General features: G+C 49.1%; 1 protein-coding gene across 3 annotated transcripts; it reads right to left on the bottom strand.

Moving 5' to 3' along the window:
* Positions 1-672: 672 nt before the first annotated feature.
* On the bottom strand, positions 673-27,136 carry ARHGAP1 (Rho GTPase activating protein 1). 3 transcript variants are annotated; one of them, XM_065685672.1, is made up of 14 exons: positions 27,060-27,084; positions 25,859-26,016; positions 21,516-21,699; positions 20,635-20,727; positions 10,184-10,271; positions 9,809-9,940; positions 9,256-9,342; positions 8,559-8,657; positions 7,787-7,894; positions 6,536-6,612; positions 6,083-6,160; positions 5,426-5,554; positions 5,156-5,259; positions 673-4,444 (listed from the first exon to the last, which is right to left on the bottom strand). In XM_065685672.1, the coding sequence occupies exons 3-14, from the start codon at positions 21,652-21,654 to the stop codon at positions 4,265-4,267; spliced, it is 1,314 nt and encodes a 437-aa protein (XP_065541744.1). In that variant the 5' UTR covers positions 21,655-21,699; positions 25,859-26,016; positions 27,060-27,084; the 3' UTR covers positions 673-4,264. The 3 variants fall into 3 exon arrangements, with proteins under 3 accessions (XP_065541744.1, XP_065541743.1, XP_065541745.1); XM_065685671.1 differs by lacking the exon at positions 25,859-26,016 and having other exon boundaries at positions 27,060-27,136; XM_065685673.1 differs by lacking the exons at positions 25,859-26,016; positions 27,060-27,084 and adding an exon at positions 21,929-21,952.

Raw genomic sequence — 27,136 nt, 5'->3', positions numbered from 1 at the left:
TACTGATGAAGTGGTAAATGCTCCATCCCTGGCAGTGTTCAAAGCGAGGTTGGACAGAGCCTTGGGTGACATGGTTTAGTGTGAGGTGTCCCTGCCCATGGCAGGGGGTTGGAACTGGATGATCTTAAGGTCCTTTCCAACCCAAACCGTTCTATGATTCTGTGTAACCAGGAAATTACCATGTGTGCAGGCAAAGGTTAGATGTACATGGATCAAGGGGTGGAGTGTAGCAGAAGACATTGAGGAGTTAGCGGTCCACCTGAGTTGACACAAGAAAGTGCAGGTCTCTGCTGCATGGACCACTTGGCCACAGGATAAATTCAGCCCACTAATCATACCTGGAGAGCCTTGAGGTGGCTCCCACTTGGCACCTAGTGACCCCACAACCTGCGGAGCTGCCCGAGTCCAGCTCTAGGAAAGGGCAATCCCATTCAGACTGCTCATCATGGCAGGGAGATAGTAACATGGGAGCCCAGCCCTGCTTCACTTTGCATGGAATTCTGCTCCCAACCTGAGGCTCTTGCAAACCAGACTTTCTTCCCAGTTACTCACATAGGAGGAATTTCATACTCCTCCCTCTGTGCATGGTTATGGCTGGCAGCGTAGCCAGCTTTACTTCTGTGTCTTACAGATGTGCCACAGCTTCTAGCACTTGAGAGACACACCTGGATCTGGGATTACCATTTGAATTTTATTGAAATACAAAAAGTGCAAACTGTGAAATACAAGATTGGTGCAGATCAGAAGAAAACAAACTGTGAACTGTGAAAACCCCAGCCTGCACCTCACGACCATCAACAGAAAAGGCAGCAAGGAACACCAGCAACAAAAGCAAAAGCCAACAGTTACGCACAGGAGCCCCCGTGCATGAAAGGTAACAAGGACCAAAGTGGTCCTCAGCTCTCAAATAGCAAACATTGCCACAAGGCATCCAGCTGGCCCCTGCGCCCCTGTGCCCCCCCGACAGCTCTGGTGTCAGGACACAGCGTGGGCCAGGGAGCAGAGGCCGATAAGACAGCAGGAGGCTTAAAGAGAGGGGAATGGTTAAGATGCTAAAGAGCAGAGGGTTGAAGTGTAACAAGTACCCCCACAGGGAGAAACGGCTAACAGCTAACCTGAAAGACAGGGAAGAGACCCTTGGGCAGCTCTACAGCAAGGAGAACAACAAAGACCAGCACCCTTATCAGATACTGCCTGCACCTGTATGTGGCAGAGACACCCAAGCCTGACAGAGCCTGGCTGTGTGCAGAGGCTCTTTGCCCAGGAACAGAGGGAATTTCAGCCCCTGGTCTGGGCAGATGCAGGCTCTGGTGGGCACATACCCAGCACAGGCTGAGGCAGCCCTAGGCAGCTCCCTGCTCAAGTCACACGAGGGGTGTTTCAATGCAAGGCCTCCAGGAGAGCAGACTGCAGAAGCAAAAGCAACCCCGGTTCCTGTGCCTGCCCCAAGGCCCCCGGCAGCTCCGGCATGAGGAGCAGCAGACAAAGGGATATTTACACTGGGTCCCTTCCAGGATTTGCAAGCACTTTCCCACCGTGCGCAGCAGCAGCTTCCTGAATGCCCTCCAAATCTGCTCCCTGCAGGCACTGAACTGGAGCAGGCTTTTATCCCTGCCTGCAGGGGATGCGCCCGTCTCCATTTTGCTAAAAAAGGAAAGATTATTTCAAGAATTCACTTTAAAAAAATTCTTTAAAAATTAAAAAGAAGCACCCACCAAACAAATTCCAGCCAGAACATGGACACTTCCAGCAATCCCTGCTGGAGAGGAGCTAAGCTACCCCAGCACAGCTCCCTTCGCTACTGAAGGGAACGGTCCTTGCTGCTCTGCACGGCTGGAACGTGACAGCCTCCCCTGGGAGCTGGGGCTACACACAGGGCCAAGGCCTCCTGCCCTGGCACGCAGGCACTTCCCAATCCATGCTGCCAACACTGGTCTTGTTTGTCCCAGGGGAAGCGAGCTGGGATTGCCTTTCCTCTAGGGGGATGTAAGCGAGGCCAGTGGCAGCTCAGATCCAGTTGGAGCATCAAGTCTACCCCCAAAGTGAAGCCTGCACAGCATAGGGTGCCTGCAGGGAAAAAGGGGCTGCACTGGGCTCCCTCTGCCTCCACACTCCTCCCCTGGCTGTCCAGAAATCCCTGCCTCTTAGAGCAAACACCGGGGCCTCTTAAAGCAAATGCTGGGGCAGGTACACCTCTCCACACCATCCATCCCTTCTGCACAGCACACCAGCCCTGCTAACTTCCTCTAGCAGAGCGCACAGGTGAATTAGGAGCCGAGTGTCTCTACCTCCAAAACATCTGGTTACTGCTGCGAACTGTTCAGGCTGAAACAATTCCTATTCTGGACAAACGGGGCTAAGTTAATAACAGGGGCATTGGAACAGGGAGACTAAGCAGCCTTGTAGCCTCCATAGGACAAAGTCCCCCACTATCTAGATGGGATGAGACCCCAGCCCTCTCCTCAAACACCTCTGCTCCAGCTTTAGTGATGCTCAGTTTCTTGCTCACTATTCCCACGCATATGTTGCTGTTCCTCCTTCATGGACCAGTGCTGCTGCACAGAGCTGCCTGTGTCCTCACCCATCCCCATTCCAGAGCTCAGCAATAAGTGCCATTTCCATAATGCCTGCAGCAGATAACACTTACTTGCTTACAGCTGGAGCACCGACCCCTGTCAGTGTTTTAAAGGCAGGCTAAAATACTACAACAAAGCAAACGGTATTTCGCATCCAGTAGCTAGTTAAAATAGTTCTGCTTGGTCCAAAAAGATCTGTCCCTGTGGCCAGATGCAGCAACAGGGGCCTGGCCCAGGCACGCAGGGCACGAGATACAAAGATACAACACACCAGTGAAGTAAGGCTAGAAGCTCCCTGCTAACACCCTGCTGGGCCAGGCTAAGGAGAGGGATCTCTTTCAGCTCAGGTATCAGGAACGCTGCAACCCAAACCCAACCGTGATGCCCTCACAGGTAGCAGGTCCACCCCACTCTGAGCCTGCCCTGCAGACAACCCATGCCCAGGGCATGCAGGATGCATCTGACCAGGCTTCCATGGTAGGACAGAAGGAAGGTAGCTCAGAACTGAGGAGGAGACAAGGTAAAGGCCCGTGGCATGGAATAGCTGTTCCCTCACAGATTTGGCACATGAGTGCTCAGCACCTGGGCAGAAACGTAAGCCCAGCCTGGTGCACTCCAGGGTGAGGATCAGCCCCAGCCCCTACTCCTTCCCTCAAGGCCATGCTCTCTGTTACGCTGTGCTGGGGAGAGTCCTGCTCAAGAAGCCAAGGTGTCTGTGCCAGCAGCACAGATGTATACATCTGAAAGGAAAGGGGCTTTGTGCGGCTGCCTCAGGGAGAGGCAGTGATGCTCGTCGTGTGCAGCAGGTTCAGTGCCACCAGGGCACTTGCTCCCTGCCCTTCAGACTCACCCAGCCATCAGAGCCCCACCGCACAGCCAGGCCTGGCATGAACCTTCCCAGCAGGGCTGGAAATGCTGTCGGAGGGATCAGCACCACCTGAGCTGGGTAACTGGGAGGCACCTCACCCACTACACCCCAGCAAACACTGAACAGTATCTGGAGTGGGGACCCCAGAGGGGTTTGGGTTAAATTCAGCTTCCTTGTATTGGAATCTGACCAGTAACACAGCTCATGTGCTGTGAGCCTGTCCTTCACTTGCCTGCCAAAACTATGGGGTCTGGAGTGTTGTTTGCAAGTGCAGGACAAGAACAAGAGCTGCCCAGATCCCTCCTTGCCTCAGGTGCCACTGGGGAAAGGCAGGTGCACGTTCAGTGCTGAGGGATGGCACTGGAAGCAAGAACATCTCTGCCACAAACCCAGCGAGCTGCCCTCACCCAGACAGCCCAGCAGAGGCAAGGGGGTGAGCTGGGGCTATTGGGAGCTGAAACAATAAAGGTCTTTGCTGAGGAAGGGACCAGGAGGGCAGAAAGGGAAGGAGGAAAGAGGCAGGGCATCCGATAGGGCAGCAGGCTGGTGATGAGCCCTGGAGGAGCTGCACAGAGTGGCAGGGGGGCCAGGACTCCACTCGGAGCAGCAGGGAGACCAGCTCCCCTCCCCATCCCGAGCAGTGGGTCTCTGCTCGCTTACTTACACACTTTCTCCACCATCTCCACAGCCCTCGCTCTGCTCATCACCCAGAGGATCAACAGTCCCTTTGCACTGGAGACAGCTTGGTCACAGCTCCAAGACAAGGTGGGAAGGAAGGTGGGAAGGTGAGCACAGTGTGCTGGTGTGGGCTGGCGTGCATTCAGGCCTCCACATCCTCAAAGAGCTCCTTTTGGTGGTCCAGCAAGAACTTGGTGAAGGTATTGATGGGGTTGATGGCTTTTAGGGTGATGGCTACATCTTTGGCCCACAGCAGATTTGGGCCAAACACAACCGCTAGGTTGGTGTTTGTCATCTTGTTTCTGTCACTGTGAGCAGAGACCTGTGTGGGAAGGAAAGAGACCACTATGAATCCTATAGATCAACACAGCAGGTGCCCTCTACACTCCCCAAAGCCAGAGCTGACAGATTCCCAGGGGAAAATGGGAGGAGAGAAAGTGAAGGCCTAGTGCCAGAAGACAAAAAACACACACAACACCCAGCATTCAGGAGGTGAGCAGCAATAACTTGCCATTTGCCACCATAGCTTAACCACTAGGCCACATCATAGGACCAAAAGCACCACCAGCCAAAATCTCTACAGATCCAGGTCACTACTCAAAACAAAATTACCTTCCCTCTTGCTAGAGCAGCCTTGCAGTGGCTTCCCTGGCAGCACAAAACGCTGTGGGGCAGATCAGAGACCCCTCTTCTAGTCTTGCACATATATATATATACATATACATACATAGATACACACACGTAAGATATATAACCCTGGGGAACTCTCAGCCTCTCTCGTACAAACCACACAGGCTTAATGCCCACCTGCACATCTCAGTGTTGAGACTGTTATCTAGCTTATGTTATCTAGCTTAGGCTAGATCATCATTGATCATTCTTGATCTGTTTAACAGTAAGGTAAAGAAAGGCAATTTCCTAACTTGAGACTCATTTCCTCTCAAAGGAAAAGAGGGAGCAAGCAGTTAAAAAGCTGATTCAAGGCACTGGCAACTGAACTAGCATAACCCTGCCCACCTTTGTAGCCGCTCACCTGCACCAGGAAGGCTGTCAGTAAATGGAGCACTTGGTAGTTCTCTTCTGGCAGAGTCTGGAGTGTTTTGCGAACAACATCCACACGATTCTCCTCCTCCACATCTAAAAAGAGGGGAAAGACAAGCAGGAACCATGAGGAACCCTCAGCACCCACCCTGATGAAAGCCCTGTTTGCAGTCACAGGGTATCCCGTGCATGCCCTCCTCCCAGGCCATCTTTGCCTTTGGCCAGGGTAACATTCAGGAGTAGAACACTTGTTACAACTCACTCTGGAAGCTGACAACGTGGCTGTAGAGGCCAAAAGTGAGCAGGGGTTCAGGAAGCTCCCTCAAGAAGGTCTTGAGAATCACAGCAGGGAGGTGGACATCTTCGTACTGCTGGAAATCTACAGGCACACCTGAGAAAGTAGAGCAGAACCTCAGTGCTCAGTGCCCAAAGCAGGACTTCCTCCAGACAAAGAACGGGACATGGTGGCCAGAGCTCAGAACTAGGGAAGCAGGAGTTTAAAGAGGAACACAGAGAGGGTACTGAAGCACCACATCTTTTAGGAGAGTGGCAAAATGTGTCCCAAAAGCATGTGCAAAGCACTGCTGAATCCAGCACTACGTCTTTAGAAGTCATCAGATGTAACAGATGAAAAAATTTCTTTCTGGTCATCTTCAGTCCATACAGTACAACCTGACTAAGGTGGTATATCCCACCCCAAGAAACAGGGAAACTCAGGAATGAGAAAGGCAGCAATGGGAATGTAAGTGGGAAGGAATATGGTTTCTACACAGCAGAAGTATCAGGTGCTTCTCCTTTGCAGCTCGGGTCATACCATGATGGGGCCTCACCTAGAGGCCTATTAAAGAAGGAGAGGAGCCATGATCCAACACAGCTCCAGTCGGGAATGAGAGGGGCTCTGCTGAGTTTGGGCACTTACCCATGTTGTATTTTTGCTGGACCTCCCTGACAACCTGTGTGTTTGCTGATCTCCGGAAAATCCCCTCTGTGGTAAGAGCTGTGCAGGGAGACCAGATGGAGAAGAAAGATCAGACATGTGAGATGGTCTTAACAGTCATAAATCCATACCTTGGGCATTCAAATAGATGACAGCATGTCCCTTTTTTGGAGCATGGCAACTCTTTCTGCTTCCACTACCAGGCAAAGGATACAAGGAGCATTTTGCTGCTCTTATACAAGTAGGGATGAGTGGAAGAAAGAGGTCTCCTGAGCCCTGCACGCTCTCTTGAAGGCTAACTCACCTAGTTCTGGCCTTTACACCTCATTGTAGACCGCTGTTCTTTATCTCACTGCACTCTAGGTGGGAACTTGGATGGAGGAGAGGCCACTGACATGGAATAAAGAGGGGCTGCAGTTCCCCCTCTACACTCACCATGGTCCCGCAAGTGAGCAATGGTGTCTCTGACCACCAGAGGCACAGGAGACTGATCAGGGCTCTTCTCCCTGAGACTGTGGGAAGAGACAAAAGGTTACAAATGACTGGTCCTCCCTACCCTGCATGCAGCCCTGAGTCTGTAAGTCTCAAGCCCTACCCTATAGGATCTTGCTATCCCAGTCCCCGGCTCAGCCACTATTCCAGCTTTCTCTCCCATTCACCCATCATGCTACATCATTCACTGGAGCAAGTATGAGCTCATTACTACACCAGAGGAATAATCCTCTCTCTTCTGTAAACCCCACAGCCTGTGGATTCCAAGGCAAAGGAGTTCCCAGAAGGCAAGGCTGCTAGTTATGAGTAAGATGAAAAGGGTTCAACTTCCTGTTTACTTCCCCATAGGAGCAAGGGTAAAAAGAAGCTGACACGTGAGAGAAATATGTATGGGATAAGTTTATCCATCCCACTCCTCTAGCAGAAGATGCTGTCAGGAAAGACCTAGTGATGCCAAGGTGTTTGCTGTCTGTACCACTTGATGGCATGGAGCTGTTCACCCCTCTCAGGCTACTCACAAGCTCAGGCACACAGCACCACAGGAAACACCATTTGGAAACGTGCTGAAGCTGGGGAACGTGTTGCCAGACTGCTCCAGAGGATCTGCCTGGCCACAGGGTACTGGCTCCTCCTCATTCCCCGGGGAAGCAAAATCACACTCCAAGTTAAAAATACCTTCACCACTTAGCCAGTATCACTAGCCCTTGCCAGTGTCTGTCTGTGTCAGCCTGCAGGAATGGGGGGATGGGATTAGCACAAGGGTGAACAGAAGTGCTTTTAAAGTAAGAGTTTATGATATGGAAAAACCTAAGAAACAGCCCTGCAGCACTGCTCAATCAGCACAGCCCTAAAGACACCTCCACCAGCCTCCAACAGACTTCCTTTGTTTAAAGGAAGTCTGTAGTGGCACAAAGCTGTCCCACATGGCCCTTGTTTTGTTCCTCCCTTAGCAACCCTTAGCTGCAGAAGCAATCCCATCCTAATTTAGATACAATCTAGCTGGGGAATCAAGAAGGTGCAACTGAACCGGGTCAGGATCTGGTCATCTGGTTCCTCAGAAGAATGATGAAAGCTTTGCAGGAAGTCTGAACTGCCCAAAAGGTTACAGCCACTTGTGCTGCTCTTCAGCTACAAACACAGTGAGCTCGTACCAAGCAAGTCAGGGCAAAACCAACACAATCCAGGGATACTCACAGCTGGAGCGAGACCCCAAACTGCTGGTTTGGCAGCGGTGGGCGTGGAGGGGTTGGCTTCAGGGGCACTTGTGAAGGTTTCTGCAGGGATCTCAGATATTCGTCGTATCTGTGGCAAAACACAGACTAGTAAGAAGCCACCCCAACTCCCAGAAAGAGCATGAACCCAGCGCTGCACGTGAGCCACTGCACACCCACTGGTAACAGCTCCAGCCTAGTGCGGTTGATTCCACCTATGCAGCTCTGGAGGACAGGGGAAACAAGATCAAATGTCTGGTTACCAGGAAAAAGCAGGGAAAAAGGAATATCTATCTGGAATCAGGAGCTGGAGTAGCTGAGGATGACAACGTGGGCAGGAGGCCAGGGCAACACTGCTTGTGATGAGACAGTTGCATGTGTGCGTGAGGGACAGGGAATCAACCTGATAGGACTGGGACTGTGGCAATGGGAAGCCCCAAAACCAAGCTGAACTGTGCAGAGGGAGCAAAGCAGGTGCCCAGACACAGCAGAGGAACCATGAGCTCCAGGTCAACAGCTTGCAGAAAACCCCAAAGGAGAGGCAGGACTGGTGCTCCACTGGGACAGAAGTGGGCACTGTGGCCAAGGACACACAGGGAGGAGCATGGATAGAAACAATAGTCCCTAAGGCAATTCGTCAGCACTCCCTGCAAAACCACTGCCCAAGTGGAACAATCTCTTCCTCCCTTTGCCATTCCTCCAGAAGTCCCCTCTCACAGAGTCCTAAGCAAATGGGAGACAGGCAGTGTTCTTACTTCAGCACTTGGCTTGGGATCCCCAATTGTTCCAGCTTCACATACTCCTCCAGCTCACTAAGGAAGTTCACATAAAAGATCTTTCGTCCAAACTTAAAGCTGAAAATAAGAGAAAAGAAGATTATGTGAGGAATGGGGAAATCCAGTAGCAGAGCAGACTTCCTACAGACAAGGAGAACAGCAGTCTGCAAGAGACATGAGTAGGGCAAGGGGGCAGATACAGAGCAGCAGAGATGTCACCCATATTGGTCTTCACCTCCATGTATTTTACCAGGAGATGCCAAGACTTTCCAAGTCACATTGGAAGCTCCAGCAGCAGCAGGCTCCCTAAAACACTGCATTTTTCCTTCCAGCAATAGGCTGGAGAAAGTTTTGCTTTCAATTACTTTACAGAGTTAGGATTTCACAATGAATTACATATAATTTGGAGTGATGCTTTCACTTCCTCTTTCATTATTAGCAGAGCCTGAAACATTTTACTTGGACAAAAAGGGAGCAGCAGCACAGAGCTGCAGACTCTGCAGGTTCTTAAAGCAGTACTTCTTGTGTTTGAGTATGTCTGACCTCAGAAAAGAGGTGACGGCACGAGTCTCCAGGGTAGGCTTTGCAGCCTGGGCTCATCTTGTGCCCACTGAGAATGCCCCATTATCCACCTGCAGTGTGAGGATGTGGGTGGGCCTCCTATAGTGCTTCCTACCTGATCAGAGGCTTGAAGAGAATCAGCAGGGTCTTGATGAACATCGTTGGGTGCACAATATACAAGGCTTTGATGTTCTTCTTGTACCTGCCAAGAGAAGCTATGTAAGGATGAGCTGTGCTTTAAGGAGAGGACCCAACCTTTCCAGATGAAGGCACCCTGGTGCTCCATTCCTTTTGCACTGAGCCTCACCACTTCCCATACCCACAGCCTCCGCTCTCCCATGGTTTGTAACTGTGTCAGGCCACTTCAGCAGCCTAAGGGCACACGCTACTGTATTCCAAGATCCACCAAGCATCAGGAAGCAATAATTATACCATGGGGTGACACCCTTGCAGGAGGTCCTGGTTTTGCTGCTTTGCTGTTGGCCTAAAGGATGTAACTACAGAAGGAGCCATTTATCCCATGATTCAGCCTGCATTAAACAACAATCCCACCTCCACAAACAGCAGAAATAAGTGATAGTAAATTATGATCCCCAAGCTACATGGAGGAACCTACATTAGGCTTGAGAACAGCATGTTACAGCCTTGCTTGCTGCAGCCTTACTCACTTCCGATCAAATTCCCTGTAGGCATCCCGCAGCCAGCTCAGGGATGGCTTGTTCTCACTGGTCAGGCCGTGGTGCAGGTACACCAGTGTGTAATCACTCTCCACATACTGGTCCAGTGTGAATTTCAGGTACCTGAGAAGAGACAACTGCTGAGCTCACTTCACACTCTGCCACAGAGAGGCTCTTCCTCCCTTGGGGACTCACTTTTGTGTGTCTAAACAGAGGGTTTGTACCCCCAGCAATGGAGGCAAGTGCTTTGGGAGGACACATCCAGCTAAAGAAACTACGGCAGATAGATTTGGCCTCAAGAATCCAGCACCTGGTACTTACATCAGGCTTAAGAAGTTAACAGCAGCCTCCTAAGACACTACTCACCCCAGCAGTTTCACATGATCAAGTTGATGACTTGGGGGCATACGGCAGGCACTGAACAAAATGACTTTCCTTCCGTATTTGTCATCACCTGCAGATGAAATGCCAGGAATTACAGGGAGTTTAAGGACTACATTGTGGTCCTGGCAGCAAGGGACAAACAGAGAACGGGAAACCACCATAACAAGGCAGAAGTCTGGATTGTCACAGATGCCAGCAAAGCTAAACCTCATTTTCAACAGTTACCATGGACCTAGTATGGAAGCAGAAACCTGAACCAAAGGCCTGGCAAGTAAACAATGTGAATAGAGAACAGAGTCCATGCTCCAGCCCTGAAAGAAAAGGAAGGACTGGAAGCCAGGATGCCCTGGGGAATGTAGGGATGGAGACCTCAAGTACAGATTGCTCAGAGCATTAACCCTGCAACATTGCCCCCGGACATCGCTCCTGATGTATGGCAGGGAGGCACAGAGAAAACTGCCCTCACAGGCACAACAACTCCTTCCATCCTGCACACAGTCCTAGACCAGCTGCTCATGGCCTGGTGCATTTGTTCCTTGCTTCACCTGAAGCTTTATCCTGCACAGAAATCAAAGCCATTTCATACCCGAGAAACCAAGAAATTCTTAGGAATAGGGCAGTCCCAGCCAGCCACATCCCAGAGATGAGAAGCAAGCATCATCACAAGCTTCTTCTACACATGGACCCAGTAGAGCTGCTGGATTCTCCAACTGTTCAACAGCAGAACATGCTGTTCACTCTTTCCTGCATTTACCATCCACAGAGATATTTTTCCAGCCTGAGCTGTAAGGAGCTGCAAAGTGCAGCACAACAGAGTATATTATGTATAAACCCAGCACAAAACAGTCCTCATCTCACTGGAGCCAAACAAACCATAGAGCATCCTCATCTCGGAGAGGACACTCCCAAAGCACCACTTGAAGCTTCAGAAACAACAAGCCAAGTTTTCCTCAAAGTAAATCTTCATACATGAATGGACTTACACCAGCAGAGATCTCAGCTCCATGATCAAAATCCAGGCAGATGGGCATGGAAAGGCTGAGCAGACAATGCCAGGGGAACTGAGAGACTTAGCTAAGGAAGAACCAGGTCACAAAACTTTTGGACATAGGGATTTAGAAGGAAAGTCTGGTTCTCTCCCAGACACAATACCCAATCCATCTCCATAAGGATGACTTGCTTTTTAGCACCAGTGGAGATGAAATGGTTCCTTTAGGGTGAAGGGTTAAAGTCTTCCCATCTTTCTTGCTTCTCACCTTGCTCCCCTACAGCGTAACCATCTCATACAGACCACAGCACAGAAAAGCAGCAAGGATCACTACTTATGCACAACAACCTTGCAATATATCCTTTTCCCCACACTGATTTACGCTATTCAGAGCATGCAGCCATTTTCTCACCTTTGTACGGGCTCTGGCCTCAACTACTGCTTGGTTACACTTACTGAACAGCAACTGAGATCTCAAACTGAACCCTGGACAGCAAACTTGAGGTTCCTGGGAATGCTGCCTGTTAGTAACAGATGACCACCTTGTGCTGCAGATGGCAGCCAGAGGAGTTATATATACCAGCTATGACATTAAGATGCCACTAAGCCACTTTTAGCCCCATGCTGGCTACAAGAACAGATTCTCTTGGAAATAGTTAATTTCTGATTTTCCCTCCCAAGTCCTATTTTCAAGTCACCAGACAACACAAGAGACAGAAGTTACTGATGCACACAAGCCAGAACCTCTACAAAAGCTTGGAACACTGAAGCAGCACTAGCTATAGACCAGGAAAGGGTTGGCATAGGCCATCACATTGACATACACATGCAGAGGTAAGGGGCAATTAGGGAGGATGCATGACCCAGAATGCAGGACTGGGAGAGAGTGATGCAAGGCTCATCTGGGAACACCCAGATACAGTCACAGCCAGGCCACAAGACCAACATCACATTGCATATCCCACAGCAGCCCACTCTCTGCCTAGCCCAGAGTTTCTTAGTAGCTTGCTATGAGCTTTAGGGCTGGGTCTAATGCACATAAGCTGTCTGTAAAACAAAGATGCATGCTACAAAGTCCTGGACAAGGAATACAGCATCTTGTAACTCTTCCCAATGATCCTGAGCCATTTGCATGTCTATATGGAAGATAAAGGGTCCTGCCTGCACAGAGCAGCAAGAAGATGGCAGCATCTGAGAATCTGTTGAGTTTTACAGTGATTAAAGAAGATGTTCAGAAAGACTACAGATCTTTGCAGATCATAGCTCTGTGCTGAAGTCAGAATAGGTGCTACCTTCAGTTAACTGAGAGGCTGCATTACACCAAAGTGGATGGTCTGAGAGCCAGAAGCAGATTGCAAACTTGATCAAGGCAGGCCTTGGCTGCGAAGAACTGTGTTCAAGCAGTGTTGTGGGTGGCTACATGCTCAGCTCGGGCTCCTGGGCAGTGATTTCCACACCTCACAAGTCACAAATCAGGAGCCACATACCTTAAAGATCTTCCTCTGGAATGACATGAAAGCCTATGGCAGGGTCTATGCAAGATCTGGAATCTTGTTCCTTATATAGACTTGGAGAAAAGGTCTGGGATTGCTGGTAAAGAGAAAATTAACAATCCATGATTCTGCTGAAGGGGAGATGGCGTGTTTCCCTTGGATAATTTCCAGGACCAAATACACCAGAAGATCACAGAATCATAGAACAGCTAGGGGTTGGAAAGGATAATCTATAGCCCCCTGGATGAGTGAAAAAGGAGTGGCCCATTTTGCCTTCCAAAGCAGAGTGAATTTATGCATGACACCTACACAGGAACCAGCATGCCCATCACTGAGTTCTGGGTTTCACTCTGGTTTCATCACACTGAGCTCAGCCTGTCAGCACAGACACTGCCAAAACAACCAACTGCCAATCTTGTTTCCTCCTGACACAGATCAGGTCAGTCTGCATCCTCCAGACATGGCAAAATGCAACATTCAGCAAAGCTGAACCATCAGTTGTTCCAGTTCATAAGCAAGAACCTAAAGCCCATTCCATGCGTTTGTGGCTGGCAGAGAAAACTGCCTGCAGGTGGCCTCTCTGCCTCCAACCAACCAGATTCTTATCGTGTTTGATCTTTCCCAGATGCTCCGTCCCCTGCACTGTTTGCTTTCCTGTTTGCAGTATTAATCTTATGTATCTAGGGTTTCACCCCTTGTTTGCAATTGCAAATAGCTAAAGTTTCCATTAAACACAACTATAGACCATGAAGTAATCGCTCAGCTTCTCAGGCTGTCTCCTACCTCTCCCAGATGAGGAATGCTCAACAGTTAAGAACAAACCAACAGAGAAGCAATGGCCATCAGCACTCACAGAGCACCCTAACAATGTGCAAACCTTTGAGAGTAAGTTCATAAATTACACTGGAAATAAACCTACCTCCCCATAGGATGTAATCCAGACATATCCTTTTTAACAACAAAGAGCCAATATGCAAAGCCTCTCCAGTCAAGACAGCTGCCCATCTAAAGAGGCATTGACTTGCGGCACTGATGGACATGCTAACTCTCCTTAATATGCTGCTTTTAAAGCCCAAATTCAGTTTTAACTCTCACCTGAAGAGCAGCACTTCTGAGACAAGGGGTATGGAACATCATTGCTGTGGTTCCAAACCATCAGTGCAAGATCACACTTTTAAAAGGGTTCAAGTTTAAATACTGAGGCTAATGTTTCAGACTGAAACCTGCAGCAATACAAACATACCAGTGCACAAATTCCTACCAAGTACTGTCCTGAGACAGGACTCCCTGTTAAATGAATCTGGACAGTCAACACAGAAAAGACTTGTTTGATCTGCAAATTCTGCTTTGTATTTCTAGGTATTTCTCCTGAAATACATCCTTTATGCCATGACTTGAAGCTGTCATACTACTCACTGCAGCCCAGGGACTCAGCTCCTTCCTACCTTCATCAGGTACCCTCAGCTGAGGGCCCACCCTGATGAAAGACTCAAATGGGAGTATCCTAGTACTTTGATACTGAGAGAATGAAGGTGGATAAAACTTGCCTCCAGAAGCTAGTGCTATTGGTAAACCAGCAAAGTTAAAGAGTGGAGAGTCAAGGAGAGGACACCACTGCATAATTCTGGAACACTACTACACAATTTTCACAGAGATTTGGATGTTCATCAGAGCTACTGCCAGTAAAAAACCTCATGTAATTTCAGGCTCTTGCCAAGCTTATGACACAGCTGGGCAGTGCGTAAATATAGTAGAGTTGCCTGTTGCAATTCTAGCATGGCTTTAGCCCTTCAGTTAAAGAAGGTAAGGAGCTCAAGTAGAAGTATTTTAACACATAACTACCTAGAGATTCCCAATATCCAAATCATAAAGCCTTAACAAATGACTGCAGCTCTAACTGATACAAAATACACTAAAGGGTTAGATTAAAGAATGCAAAATGGAAGGATGCCTGAGAGCATGGCAGATGCCCATGTAATGAGGCAGGGAAGATCAGCATTTCCATGGCCTGTGTGAAGGTCTTGACCTGCTGTTCAGAAACAGAAGCAAGAATTTCACACCAAAAGAAGTTTTCACCTACACTGAGAAGTGTGAAAGTGCCGGCAGCCAGACTGGGACTGCAGTCCAGAGAGTATTAACAAATGCTCAGCAAGCACAGAGCAGTCTAGCACAGCTTCAGGCTAGAATAAGCTACCAAAACACAACATCTCTGCAGCCAAATGGAGAAGAAACAGATAACAGTTGCTTTCAGCCGGAGAATCCAGTTTAAGCGCCAGCTGCTTGGCATGTGAGCGCAGCAGCAGATCATACGAAGGAAGAGAAAGCAATCCTAGGATGAACTTCCAAAGCACACATGACGAGGCAAATCCCAGTTCAAACTGAATTGGTCCAAGCAGGCCACCACCATGACAGAAGAGGAACAGGATTTACACTGAGACCCAAGAGCCCCAAAGTGCCCAAAGTGAAGCCCACATGCCCAATTTGGTTCAAATGGTTCTGCTGTGCCGGAAGCAGAGGTGCAGCCCTCAGACAACAATTTGGTGCAGGCTTTGGACTCCTGAAGAGTTGCCAATGCAGCCTAAAGCTGAGCAAAGTTTGGGCTCCCCTGAGACAGTCCAGCTACAGGCCACGGTCATGCTAAAGGAATACCATGATCTACAGTACCAAATGTTAGCGCCACAAAAAGTCTACCTACCTGGTTGGGCCCCATCAAGTGCACCCTGGTCTGGAGGAACAGAAACAAGGTTATAGCAAGCCAAGCTTTGTACCCTTACCCAGAAAGTAATCTTGAGTATAGTCTCAGAGGCTAGTTGGATTGCCGCTGGGATGTGTTTAGTTGCTGTCTTGCAACAGTCATGCTCCTTCTATTTCATCTTTTTCCCATGCTCTCCTCCAAAGCAATCTTATCTAACAATTAGAAGCAGTAACAGCAACCCATGATTCCCGAATTTCTGTCTTGAATCTGCAACTAATTCTGTATTATTGGTCAAACTTCTCACCCCTACTGTTACACCTTCCTTACCACCAAAACGGCAACCACTGTCCTGCTTCTTTTAAAAGGGTTAAACACAATTAAATCTGAATGTCAAAGTCCTTTGAGCACCTTCAGAAATGTACAAAGAATGGCATCATACTGTTTGAATAACACATCCAATGGATTGGTTTGCAAGAAGCTAAATAAGCTGAACTAAATAAGCTGCACTAATAAGCTGCAGATAGGGACAATTTAGATCTTCAGCACACTCACAGCTTAAAAGAAAATGTTTGGTAGGTTCTGAATTGAATATAAACTGCCAATCAGAATGACCAGAGAGTGGTTACAAAGTGGTTATTGCCATGCCCAGCCCCTATCCATCACTCTTCTAGCTATGCACTCAACAGACCCATATAGGCCTGTCAAAACAGAATGAAGAGCTCTAGAGCAGGGCTGAAGAAAGAAACTCTCTGTTCCCTTGGTCTCTCTTAGGAGCTCAGAACCCCTTAGACACTCTCCATTCCCTTGATCTTGCATGTCAAAACATGGTGCACAAGCTGGGCTTGCTCTGATGGGCCCAATTCTGCAGATGCAGCTCAGCACTCTGTATCATACAAATACTCTAAAAAAAGTTACGTAAGTCAAAGCCAGAATCTACACCCAAAAGCAGCAGAAATGGATGCACCCTGTATTAACGGGGCCAATAATAATGTACCATACTGGAAGGGAGAAGAACCCTTGTTATCAGAGGCCTTTGCCACCAAAGACACACTTCAACCTACTTTCAGCACAAGGTTTGTCTTTCTTTGCTTTGCCTTCTTAATGAAACTGGTGCTCCAAGATTGATTTTACCTCCTCATGTCAATTACAGACAGCAACAACAAAGCATCAGCAGTATCTACAGCTTTAGCACCTGCAGCCAACAGCCAGCCACAATGGTTTTCAGGTAGGTTTGGTACCAGATTCACCATTAAAATAAAGATTCACTGTTGAAACTGCAGCTTTCATCTAGTAACGCATAATAAGTTACACCCCCAGCTCTCCACCCTGCCTTCCCTCTTCAATCACAGGTCTTACACACACTAGCATCATGCCTCCTCTGCAAGGGCAGCCCTGTAGACAGTTACTCGTGTGAAGCAGCAGTTTTCCCACAAAAGCTAGCAGAAACATGCTCTGAGCTTCAACAAAGCTTTGAAGTCACGGGGCAGGGACTACATAGCTAAAGTAAATAGTAACAGCCACTGTGCTGACTACTGCACCACCAACTTCTAGCCTCCACAGCAGTGGAAAATTCATTCCTAAGTCATATCCTAAGCCCCAGTTTTCTTACCCCAAAAAGAAGAAAACCAGTTACTGTGTAACATGGGAATGCTGATGCACTTTATAGCTATAGGTCTGCATATTGACCACACAGGTGAGACCAGTGTTTTGGACTATGCAGAAGAACAAGGAACAAACACGTTGCTAAAGCTGTCCAGAGTCCTGCTCTTCCCACACAGCTCCAGGTTCCCAATAGCAACTGCCATCTCCGGAGACCTCCTTCAGCCTGTTATTAACCACACCATTGCAATTCAGCCTCTGCTGACATTCAAGGGTAAGATTATGTCACACCAGTCTGCCTCAACCCTCAAGGAGATGGAAGCAACAGCTTTGCCATAGAATTAGCAGAAGGACACAGAAACTCTTACACACAACAGGAATTCGGGATAGTTCCTCAACAGTCTTTAACCAGAAGCCTGTGTTTCTTCTGAACGCCATTTGATTGGAGCAAGAACAGAAACCACACTTTGCAGAAGTGGTTTGTGCAGTGAAACCGAGCCGCCTCTGCTCCAGCCCCTGGCCATGTGTGAAGATGAATTTCTCTGCTACAACGCTCACAGAAAGAGGAACTCAAGAAGAGCACAAACACACAGAAACCTCTCCAGAGCCTGCGTAAAACACTCCAGAAATTCACACTGTGAGGCAGGTCTGCAGGGAAAGGCAGAGTACCATCTCCTTCCTTCAGAACAGCATTGAACCCCAGAACTAAAGCAACGCTTCCCAAAACTGGAACATCTTGTTGTACTCCCTTGGAACTGGGGCCTGGATGCCTTTTGTTGCCATCTTCCTATGACACACCACCAAAAGGGCAGCATTGACATTCCTGCTCCTTCCCATGGACAGCCTCTTGCAGGAAGATCCCAGTCTCCAGAAAGGGCTGGAGCCCAGGCATAAAAGGAGAGTCTCTGTGAAGCTGCTGCACTATTTTTAAATGAAAAACAAGAGCAAACCCCTTCTTTTTCTAGCAAATTTCTAGCAAAATATTTTCGATGTTATTTTCCCCCCTCTTTAAGCCAGATATCCAGGATGTTCAAATCCAGCACGCCTTGAACTCCATCAGGAATTAAGGTCAGCTAGAAAATGAGTGTGTTAACTTTCTGTCATCAAAACTGGGCTTTTAGTAAGTTTAAATTAACACCACACACCCCTCCTTCCTGCAAGAAGCAATTACTCTTCTGACCACACAGGATAACCCTGGGATCATGGAGTTCAGCCTGCGGATGGGAACCAGCCTTCTGGTTTTGTCTCAAAATAGCATCAGCATCCCAGAATGTATTTCAGGGAAGGCAGGAATAGAGTTAGCCATATGCTTTCTGCTCTCAAGTGCACAACAGGGAAGGTCACAGAAGAGAAAGCTCAGAAAGCAGTAGAATGGGTAAAACAACCCTTGATCTGCTGCCATTTGCTAGCACTTACAAGAGAACCAGGTTGGAGCTACTTGTTTCAGGCTCAGCATGAGAAGCATTCATTGCACATGAAGATGCTGACAAGCACAACTTGTCAGGAGAGCCAGATGCAAACAGTTTCATATTAAGCCTGCAGTGCAGTTTTGATTCTCCAGGCTATTTCTAACAGCATTTTCCCAGATTTTCTCAGGTTGACTCTGACAACAGCCCAGAGAACACCACCCATTCTCCAAACAGTTCATGTTACCAATTTTTGACCAAAAATTCTGAACAAACAGCATCACCTCAGAGGCCAGGTTACAACTCAGGCCCCATAGATCCACTTCATAAATCCTGCTTTCAGGAGAAGAGACACAAGGGAGTCTCAAAACTATGTGGCAGTAAATCCACTGTTTGGAGCTGTACTACTATTTGAACGCCAAGAAAGGCATCAACCACGTTACGTGTGTGGGACCATCACATGCTTTTAGATAAAGCAGCTACTGGCGAACACTGGCCAGGAGCAACCAACAACAGAAGCTTCTCTGAGCTGCTTCTGCATTATGCAGACACAACAGGGACAGACAGCTCACTAGAAATACCAATTTAAACCACTGTGAGGGAAGAGATCTCTTTCAGAAAGCAGGCACAGCTCCCAGTCAGCCATCAAACCACTTCCAGATCCTTTCAGGAAGTTAGATAATTCATTTGCTATCCTAGACAACATGTCAAACGTTCCAAAGGCCACTGATACACACCTCCACTGGAGTGAGATTCCATTCAGGGAGCCTGGGAAAAATACCTAAATGGTGTTACCTTGGAACAGAAACCCCTCAGAGAGACTGGTGCTTACATCAGGAGGCAGCACACAAAGTACATCCTTGGTTTGGGCTGACATTCCAGACTTATCAATGTCTCTGATCTAAACCCTCTGCTAAGCACTTTGTCTGAAGCTTTGTCTGAAGTGAACAACAGAGCCAGTTAACTCATCAGCTCCCAGAGTCCTGAAACTCCAGTTACCTCTGCCATCTGCATTACAAATAGTCTAGCTGTTATCACTGAAAATGGTGGAGTCCCTTCCCACTTCCAGCAGTAGGGACACTGGGGTGCAGACCTCTATGAACCCCAGTCCTAAAACTCCAGCCTCATGGAAAAGGTTAGTAACACGTTTGCAAATGAAAGTGCTAGTGGCAAATCTACAAGACACTATGGCCCAAACATTAAATACCCGGGCCTGTCAACCTGAGCAGCCAGAGGCACAAAGGACAACAAAGTTTATCGTTATTGGTTTGCTCCCCAAATGATGTAACATGAGAGGTTAGGAGAAAGCAAGCTCATTCTAGAAAACAGACCAGAAAAGAACGATGTCAGGACAACTCTTACCAAGGTAAGTGCCTGAGAATCTTCTCTCTGTCGTAAACCCCTGCTGCAGAACAATCCTGAGTCCAAAGGACTCCAGCCTGTGCTCGGCTTCACTGCAATTTCATACGTGGGGCAGGGATCAAGGCAGAGGAATGGCAATAGGAGGGGTAGGAAGTGGCCATGGAAAATCGAGGAGAAGGAAGTGTGAATCGAGTTGCAACAGGCCAAAGAGGCATTTGGAACACAAGGCAAACTGGGATTACCCTTCCCTCATGCTTCCCACAGCAACATAAAGAATATCCCCAAAACTCTTTCTTATGGATGCCCCAGCAGTAAACTGCCATGGGTTAGTGTCATTAAAATAATAAGACAACCACACAGAGAAAATCCAAATGCTCCTGACCCTGAATGATCAGGTGTTTCCTTGCAGTCGGACATGGGTCTATTCTCCCTATTTCTGTAAATGCTGTTCCTGGTCAGGATGGCAAGCTCTGGCCACTCAGATACAAGAGAGCTGACAGACTTACTGTGAATTACTCCGTCAGCTGAGACCTTGCAACTGTACTGTATAACTAGGCAATTTCTGTGGCATGATCACACAAAACCCACATCCTGTGCTCAGGATATAGTCAAGGGCCACATATAAACCAATTCAGCAAAAGCAACCAAGCCCTGCTAATAATATAACCAAGACATTAAGAGCCAAGAAGCAATGCAAGATTAACCAAGGTCAGTGGAACATTACACACACAGCAAGCATTCATGAAGTTTGGTACTTCTTCTCTTTAGGATGCCAGCTGTCATTGCCACATGGGCCTAGCATACAGCAGGTGCCCCCACAACCCCGTTAGAAAGACCCTTCCTCAGCCCAGCTGCAAAGACATCACAGGAGAAAACAGAAAGACCCCTACCTGCTACTTCCACAATGTGGTGCCTGGCAATATCATAGTAGGGATCATCCCACTGCAGGTGAGTGACGGGCTCAGGGGAGCCTTTGGAGTCCTCTGCACAAAACACAAGGAACAAGCAATTAGAAGGAGGGATCTGGATCACCTTGGCCAGGGGTACAGGGATGAGCAAAAATGGTTCTTCAACACAGGAGGGACCAAAGCATGTACCTGTCCACCTTGGAAACCCTCCTTTGAAATTCTGAGAGGACAAGAGCAGCAATGGCTTCAGAAGAGACCTGTCAATACTATGAGGTCCAAACATGTCCCTCTGACTGTACATTCTCTCAAAAACAGCTGTTCTGATAGGTCACAAACATTCACAGAGACCAAAATCCAAGTGCCAAGGGCAACATCACGGCTTTCCAGAGCAGAAGGATCTTAACAACATCCCTGGATGCACGGTCATCCTATAAGCCCTTGAGCTAATATCCCCAACCTCTTTGGGCAGAAGTCCATATGACAGGATTCCAGAGCAGCAACTCAATCTACAACCCCACCTCCCATATGGAAGTTCAAGACCCTTCCACTCAGGAAGGCCAACCTATCCTGCAAGAGACCATAATAGAGGACGCTCAAGGACTTAGAGCATGTCTGTACTGTCAGCACCGAAGTGCAGTCAGCCACAGGAAGGAGGAAAGCATATTTACATCAGCTCGCTCTCAGCTTTTTAGTGCTGTTTCAGTGGCAGGGCTAATTCACTTGGGTGTGGTACAGGATTAATGTGTCTGTAAAGCTTTCAGATGGAGCTGGGCCTCTCTGTATATGTAGATATGACCACAGTGCTGCAGGACAAACAATCCTTTTTGGTCGAAACCCAGACCCCAAACAAGCAGGATACTTACCCGACTTAGGAAAAGCAGGGACTTCATCTGCTGTCCAGCTCTCATCATCTATGGAGGCCAGTTCAAGCTGGCTGAGGGCCTGGTTGGTATCATCCAAGTTCAGGTCATCCTGAAGCTCCGAGAGCGGGTCTGTAGCCATGGTCCCCAAACACCGTGGGTTATTTTGCAGTGTCTACAACAAGGACTGCAGAGATTGCTGGGTGAGCCACAGAGATCACAATTTACCTCCCCATAGAGGCTCTTCTTCTTCTCTCTGATTTCCCCCAAATCCTCCCTTTACGTATCCAGAGATCATACTTCCCCTCCCCCTTAACACAGGCAGGAACTCCTCCTACTCCTCCAAGCCAGAAGCACCGACATAGGTCAGATTCTTTGGTGCCAATTGCTATCAGAAGACCATCAGGAGCACATACCAACCCTCTCGGAGTCCCTGCTTGGCCAAAGCTCTGTGAGGAGCAGTTTTTCTCTTGAAATGGAGCAGCAACAAGATGCTGAGGAAGGCGACAGGCTACACCAGCCCCTGCCTGATACGCTCACTGTACCAGCTCTGAGCTCCCCCTCCTTCCGAAGGGCTGGCACCAAGCCCAGTTGTTTCCACAGTTGGCCCAGTGCTGGAAGCATTCCCAGGAATCACCCTCCCTTCTCCCCATAAGGGAGGGCCAGAGCTCTCAACAGCACTGAAGTGCCTGCTTCAGCACGCTGGGATCTGAACACAAAAGTGAACAGCTTCTTAAAACAGGATTCTGTAGGCTGAGCTAATAAGACAGAGAGAACAATACACGCACAACAGTCATCTTCTTTCTGCATCACCCAGCAAATCCTTTCTCCTATAAGACAAGGAATCATCTCTTTAATCTAAAGCCATATAGCCAGAATGAGTATTTTTCACCAAGCATTACATAATACTGAGGAGACCAAGGAATGAAGAGGTCCAAGAAACAGACAGCTCAGTGCATTTGCTGCTGCTTGCAGGCATTTCTCACACTCACCTGGAGCAGATGAAGTGTCAAACCCAGGACTGAGCTAGCACAGCACACAGCACCTCCCAGGGGTACCAATTCTTAGGGACAACCCCTAGGAAACAGCTGTTACCCTCAGTGTCTTGGAAGTAAGCAAGGAAACACTGGAAACTCATCGGTTTACAACCAGTTTTCTGTAACGGTTTACAACCAGTTCTCTGTAACGCTGCTTCTGAGCTAGCACAGCACACAGCACCTCCCAGGTGCACCTCCCAGTTCTTAGGGACAACCCCTAGGAAACAGCTGTTATCCTCAGTGTCTTGGAAGTAAGCAAGGAAACACTGGAAAGGACAAGCACATAGATCTGGATTGCTCACACAGACCACACGGACAGTAATGCAGCAGCCAACAGGCAGCAAGCCAAGAGGAACTGTAACATAACAAAATGACACCTTGCATAAGCAAGACTCTCTCTAACGCTGCTTCTCAGACAGACTTGTGCTTGATCTGCACTACAAGGAAAGCAAAGGGTTCAAAGATGATCTGAGGAGGCACAATGCCTTTGTGTGGAAAGATCATGTTCACAGTGAAGCTATTTCCTTTAGCTGAATGGGGGGGGGCAATGATGCTCTGCATCTTCCATCCCTAGAGCTTGAATGTGTATATTTATCCAGAGAAGATCATAAAACAGTTACTCAGATGTAAGCCCAGAGGACAAAACCTGTGAGAAACAGAGCCCTGGAAGGCGTCACATCCGTGCTCAGGGCAACACTCATGACCTATCTTGGGAATGCATTTTGAGAGCACAGGAAATTGGATATTCGGTGTTTGTGCCCTCTCTCTAGATCACTCCACACTCACTGCTTCCTGTCCTCCCTTATCTGCTACTCATCGGTTTACAACCAGTTTTCACCTCTCTGGGGCTCCCAAAGGGCTGGGAGCTGTTGCTAAGCAAATGAAGTTCCCTGAAATTTGAACGAGCAAAACATAGATGCGCAGCAGATCAGCAAGACAGCACAGCAAACACACAGGGTCTGACCGCTGCACCCAAGCAGAGACCCAAGGAAAACTATTCCCTGCCCTTCGGTGAGGGCTGTGAGAGCTATCTGACCCCCTCTGGTCCTGAAGAGAGACGGAGCAAGAAATCAGGTCCCCTTACACAGTGAGCTCATGCTGGAACCATGCAAGCAGCAGCAGAGCCAAGGGACAAGGAGGACTCCCCACCCCTAGCAGCTGATCTGATTTCTATGGTAACATCAGGCACCAACACATATGACTCAGTGAGCTCAAAAGCATTCCCTGTTCAGCTCAGCAGCCCACAAGACAGCACCCCGTGCTAAGCAAGCATCCACAGCCCCCCAGGGCAGCCCCTCAGCATTCCAGCTCCCAGGGACTTCCTGGCCCTGGTAAGGGCCTATATCCAACTGCTGCCATCCAAAGATGCCTTTCGTGTGAGATTCTTGGAGAGGCCCAGTAGCAAGTGTCCCCAAAGTTAAGGTCCTGAAGCACATGGGGACCAAAGCCAAATCTTCTCACAGAGCAGTGACAGTACTGCCGTAGGGCCAGCAAAACACTAAGTGTCCTCACTTGTCCCTACACTGATCATAACTTGGCTTCAGAGCCAATTTGAAGCACTTGGCCAGAAGTGGAAGAGCTGGTTCTTAAACAGCAGTGGGCGATTTCCCCTTAGGCATAAAATTAATCCCAGTGTGGCATCTTGTGGAAGAAGGAAGCCGTTAGTAGGATCCTTACAATTCCACACTGGAAAAAAACCCTGGTGGGCAGTGCTCTTGCCAAAACCTTCTCTACCCCTTAGAAAGGCAGACCAGACTCCCCAGATATCTCCAACATGCTCTTCACAGCCAGGCAGACAGCTCCATTCCTCGGATCTAGGTTAGGGCTCCATGGCAGAAATGTTAACAGAAGGACGATCCAGAGCAGAAGACTTCTCGGATGCCAGGTCCTTGTGAACCAGACTGTAGGTCCCAGACAGCAGAACTTTCCCCAGCCATTTCCCAACAGTGGAAAAGACAAAAGCACAGGTCTTACAGCAGGTAACTCTGGAACAGTTTAAATATAATCCTCTAAATTCCTGGGAACTAGCAGGCACTGAGGAGGAGAGACCTGGAGTTTGGATGTAAGAAAGTACTGGGGGATCTTTGTACAAGTGGATAGATACTTCCTGACAGTGCAGTGTCATGAGGTTTCTCCCTGTGTACTCAAAACATACCCTTAAGCAGGACCTGTCGCTGAACAGAAAGTCCATGTGTACCAGTATAAAACAGTTGTCAAAAAGCAGCATTCCACCAGATGTAACACAACTCAAGAAGCCCACTTATTTTAGACAGACATCATGACAAGATGCAAGTGATGCACCCTGTATAGCCAGTCATAAGGAAAGAAAAATGACATACCCAGGTTTAAAAAGTAAAAAACCAGTCAAACATTTAAAAACTAAAGCATCACACTTTTGACATCAGAAGCATTTACTGACTGCCAGGCTCTAAAGAGACAACAGTTTCCATTTTTCCAAGCGTATGTTTTCTGCACCTACACTGGTAGACCAGAACACTTGTTGTCTAATAAAAACTGACTCTCTGATAACAGAAAGATGTGCTGGAGAACAGACTGTTCTGCTGAGCTGGAGATTCCTTACACAAGTTCCCACCAGGCTTTACCCAGGGAAGACAGCTCCCTTGTGTCTATGAAGTTCTGGAAGCTGCTGCTCATACAGACTGTGTTTTTCTGCAATTCCAGTTTCGCTTCTTTCCCATCATTAATTTCCAAGCTGCACCTGTCTGGCAGTTTCCTTTTCCTGTTTTCCTTCCAGATGTACTATTAATTCAATAATAAATCTACACATCAAAATCAGTCCATGCACGTATTACCACACCCTGGACCTGTGCTTACACACAAGGAAGAATGACATGCGCCATTCCCTGCCCGATTAACAAGCAACACTCAGACCCAAGGGAATCCCAGTTCTGGGTGGCTCTATTATTTTTCTCACTCTGCTATCTGCACCGCCTCCCAGTTTTGTTTCATTTGGACAAATGTCTTTTCCTGTACACATCCATCAAGCCCCTGCACTTTGCTGTAGTCTTAATATCAAGCACATTGCAACAAAAGGAAGCAGTTACTCAGCAGATCTCCAACATACTCACTCATGTGAACAAGCTCCAGGACCGAGACTCACTGAGGAAGTCTAGCCCAAGTCCTTCCTCACATCAAGACTGATGATACCACTGAGGGCAGCGCTATCCTGGTACTACTCTGACAGAATCAAAGAGTCAAGGGCCAGAAGAGCTTTGTTTGGGTCACTGTGACCAACTAACCCACAACAGACACACTACTGCTTGGGGAAACTCTTTGGTATCTCATTACCATTCTCCAACATGGTGCTGTTAGAGCAGGTCCAGTTGGCCACAGTGATGACAAGAGTGCTGGAGCACCTCTCCTATGAGGAGACAGGCTGAGAGAGCTGGGCTGGTTCAGCCTGGAGAAGAGGAGGCTCTGCAGAGACCTTAGAGCAGCTCCAGTGCCTGAAGGGGCAGACAAAAAATCTGGAGGAAGACTTTTGACAAAGACATGCAGTGACAGGACAAGGGGGAACAGCTTTAACCTGACAGGGGGGAGACTGAGATCGGACATTAAGAAGCTCTCACCTGTGAGGGTGCTGAGGCACTGGCACAGGGTGCCCAGAGAAGCTGTGGCTGCCCCATCCCTGGCAGTGTTCAAGGCCAGATTGGACACAGGCACTTGGAACACCCTGCTCTAGTGGAAGGTGTCCCTGCCCATGGCAGGGGGTTGGAACTGGATGAGCTTTAAGGTCCCTTCCAACCCAAACCAGTCTGGGACAGACTTTTCAGTGAGCAGCCTTCCCTCCCCAGTCATCCCAAACCCGCTGCTGGAAACCCACCCGAGGCAGCAGTCACCCACCCTGCTCTGCTGGCTCTGACAGCAAAAGCTCCCCGGAGCAGCAGCACAAAGTCCTGAGGCTGCCACCGGCGCCGTGCGGGACCACATGTGGAGCATGCGAGGAAACGGGGGGCAAGCACAGCCCGACAGGGGCTGCACCCCTCCTGCTCTCCACCACATCTGCTTCCCTCCCATTCCCTTGGACCGAGCTCCTGTGGCGACCCAGAGACAACTTCAGCATCCAGACAAAGAGACTGTAAGCTTCGCTATCCACACTGTTAGCTCCGCAGCGCACGCACAACGGGGGGACACGGCACCGTTCGGCGCAGAACGGCCGGCAAAGCTCCCCCCAGCCCCGGCACTCTCACACCGCGCTGTACCCTGACAGCCCGGCCCCTCCGCCAGCACCAAAGGAGCGATTAAACCTCCGCTCCCCCCGCCCGGGCACCCGCGGCGCGGCACCGGACGGGCTCTTCCGGCCGACCCCGAAGGGAGGCCCCAGACCCGCAGCAACAACGCGGGCAGGGGTTAGGCGCTGGGGCTCCGGGCCCGGCCCCGCCGCGGGGCCCCTTCCCCGCCCCGGCAGCCCCAGGTAGAAGCCGCCGCGGGCCCCGCTGCTGCTCGCTGGCCCCGGCTGAGCTCCGCGGGCCCCAACCGCTGCCATTACCTGCTGCTGCTGCCGCCGCCCGCCCGTCAGCCCCGCCGGAAGCGGGGAGCGCCGCGCCGTGCTGCACCGCCCCGCCC

The sequence above is a fragment of the Lathamus discolor genome, chromosome 6 (genome assembly GCF_037157495.1).
Source record: "Lathamus discolor isolate bLatDis1 chromosome 6, bLatDis1.hap1, whole genome shotgun sequence".
In the NCBI taxonomy this organism is placed as follows: domain Eukaryota; kingdom Metazoa; phylum Chordata; class Aves; order Psittaciformes; family Psittacidae; genus Lathamus; species Lathamus discolor.
This window is presented reverse-complemented; position numbering and strand designations above follow the sequence as displayed.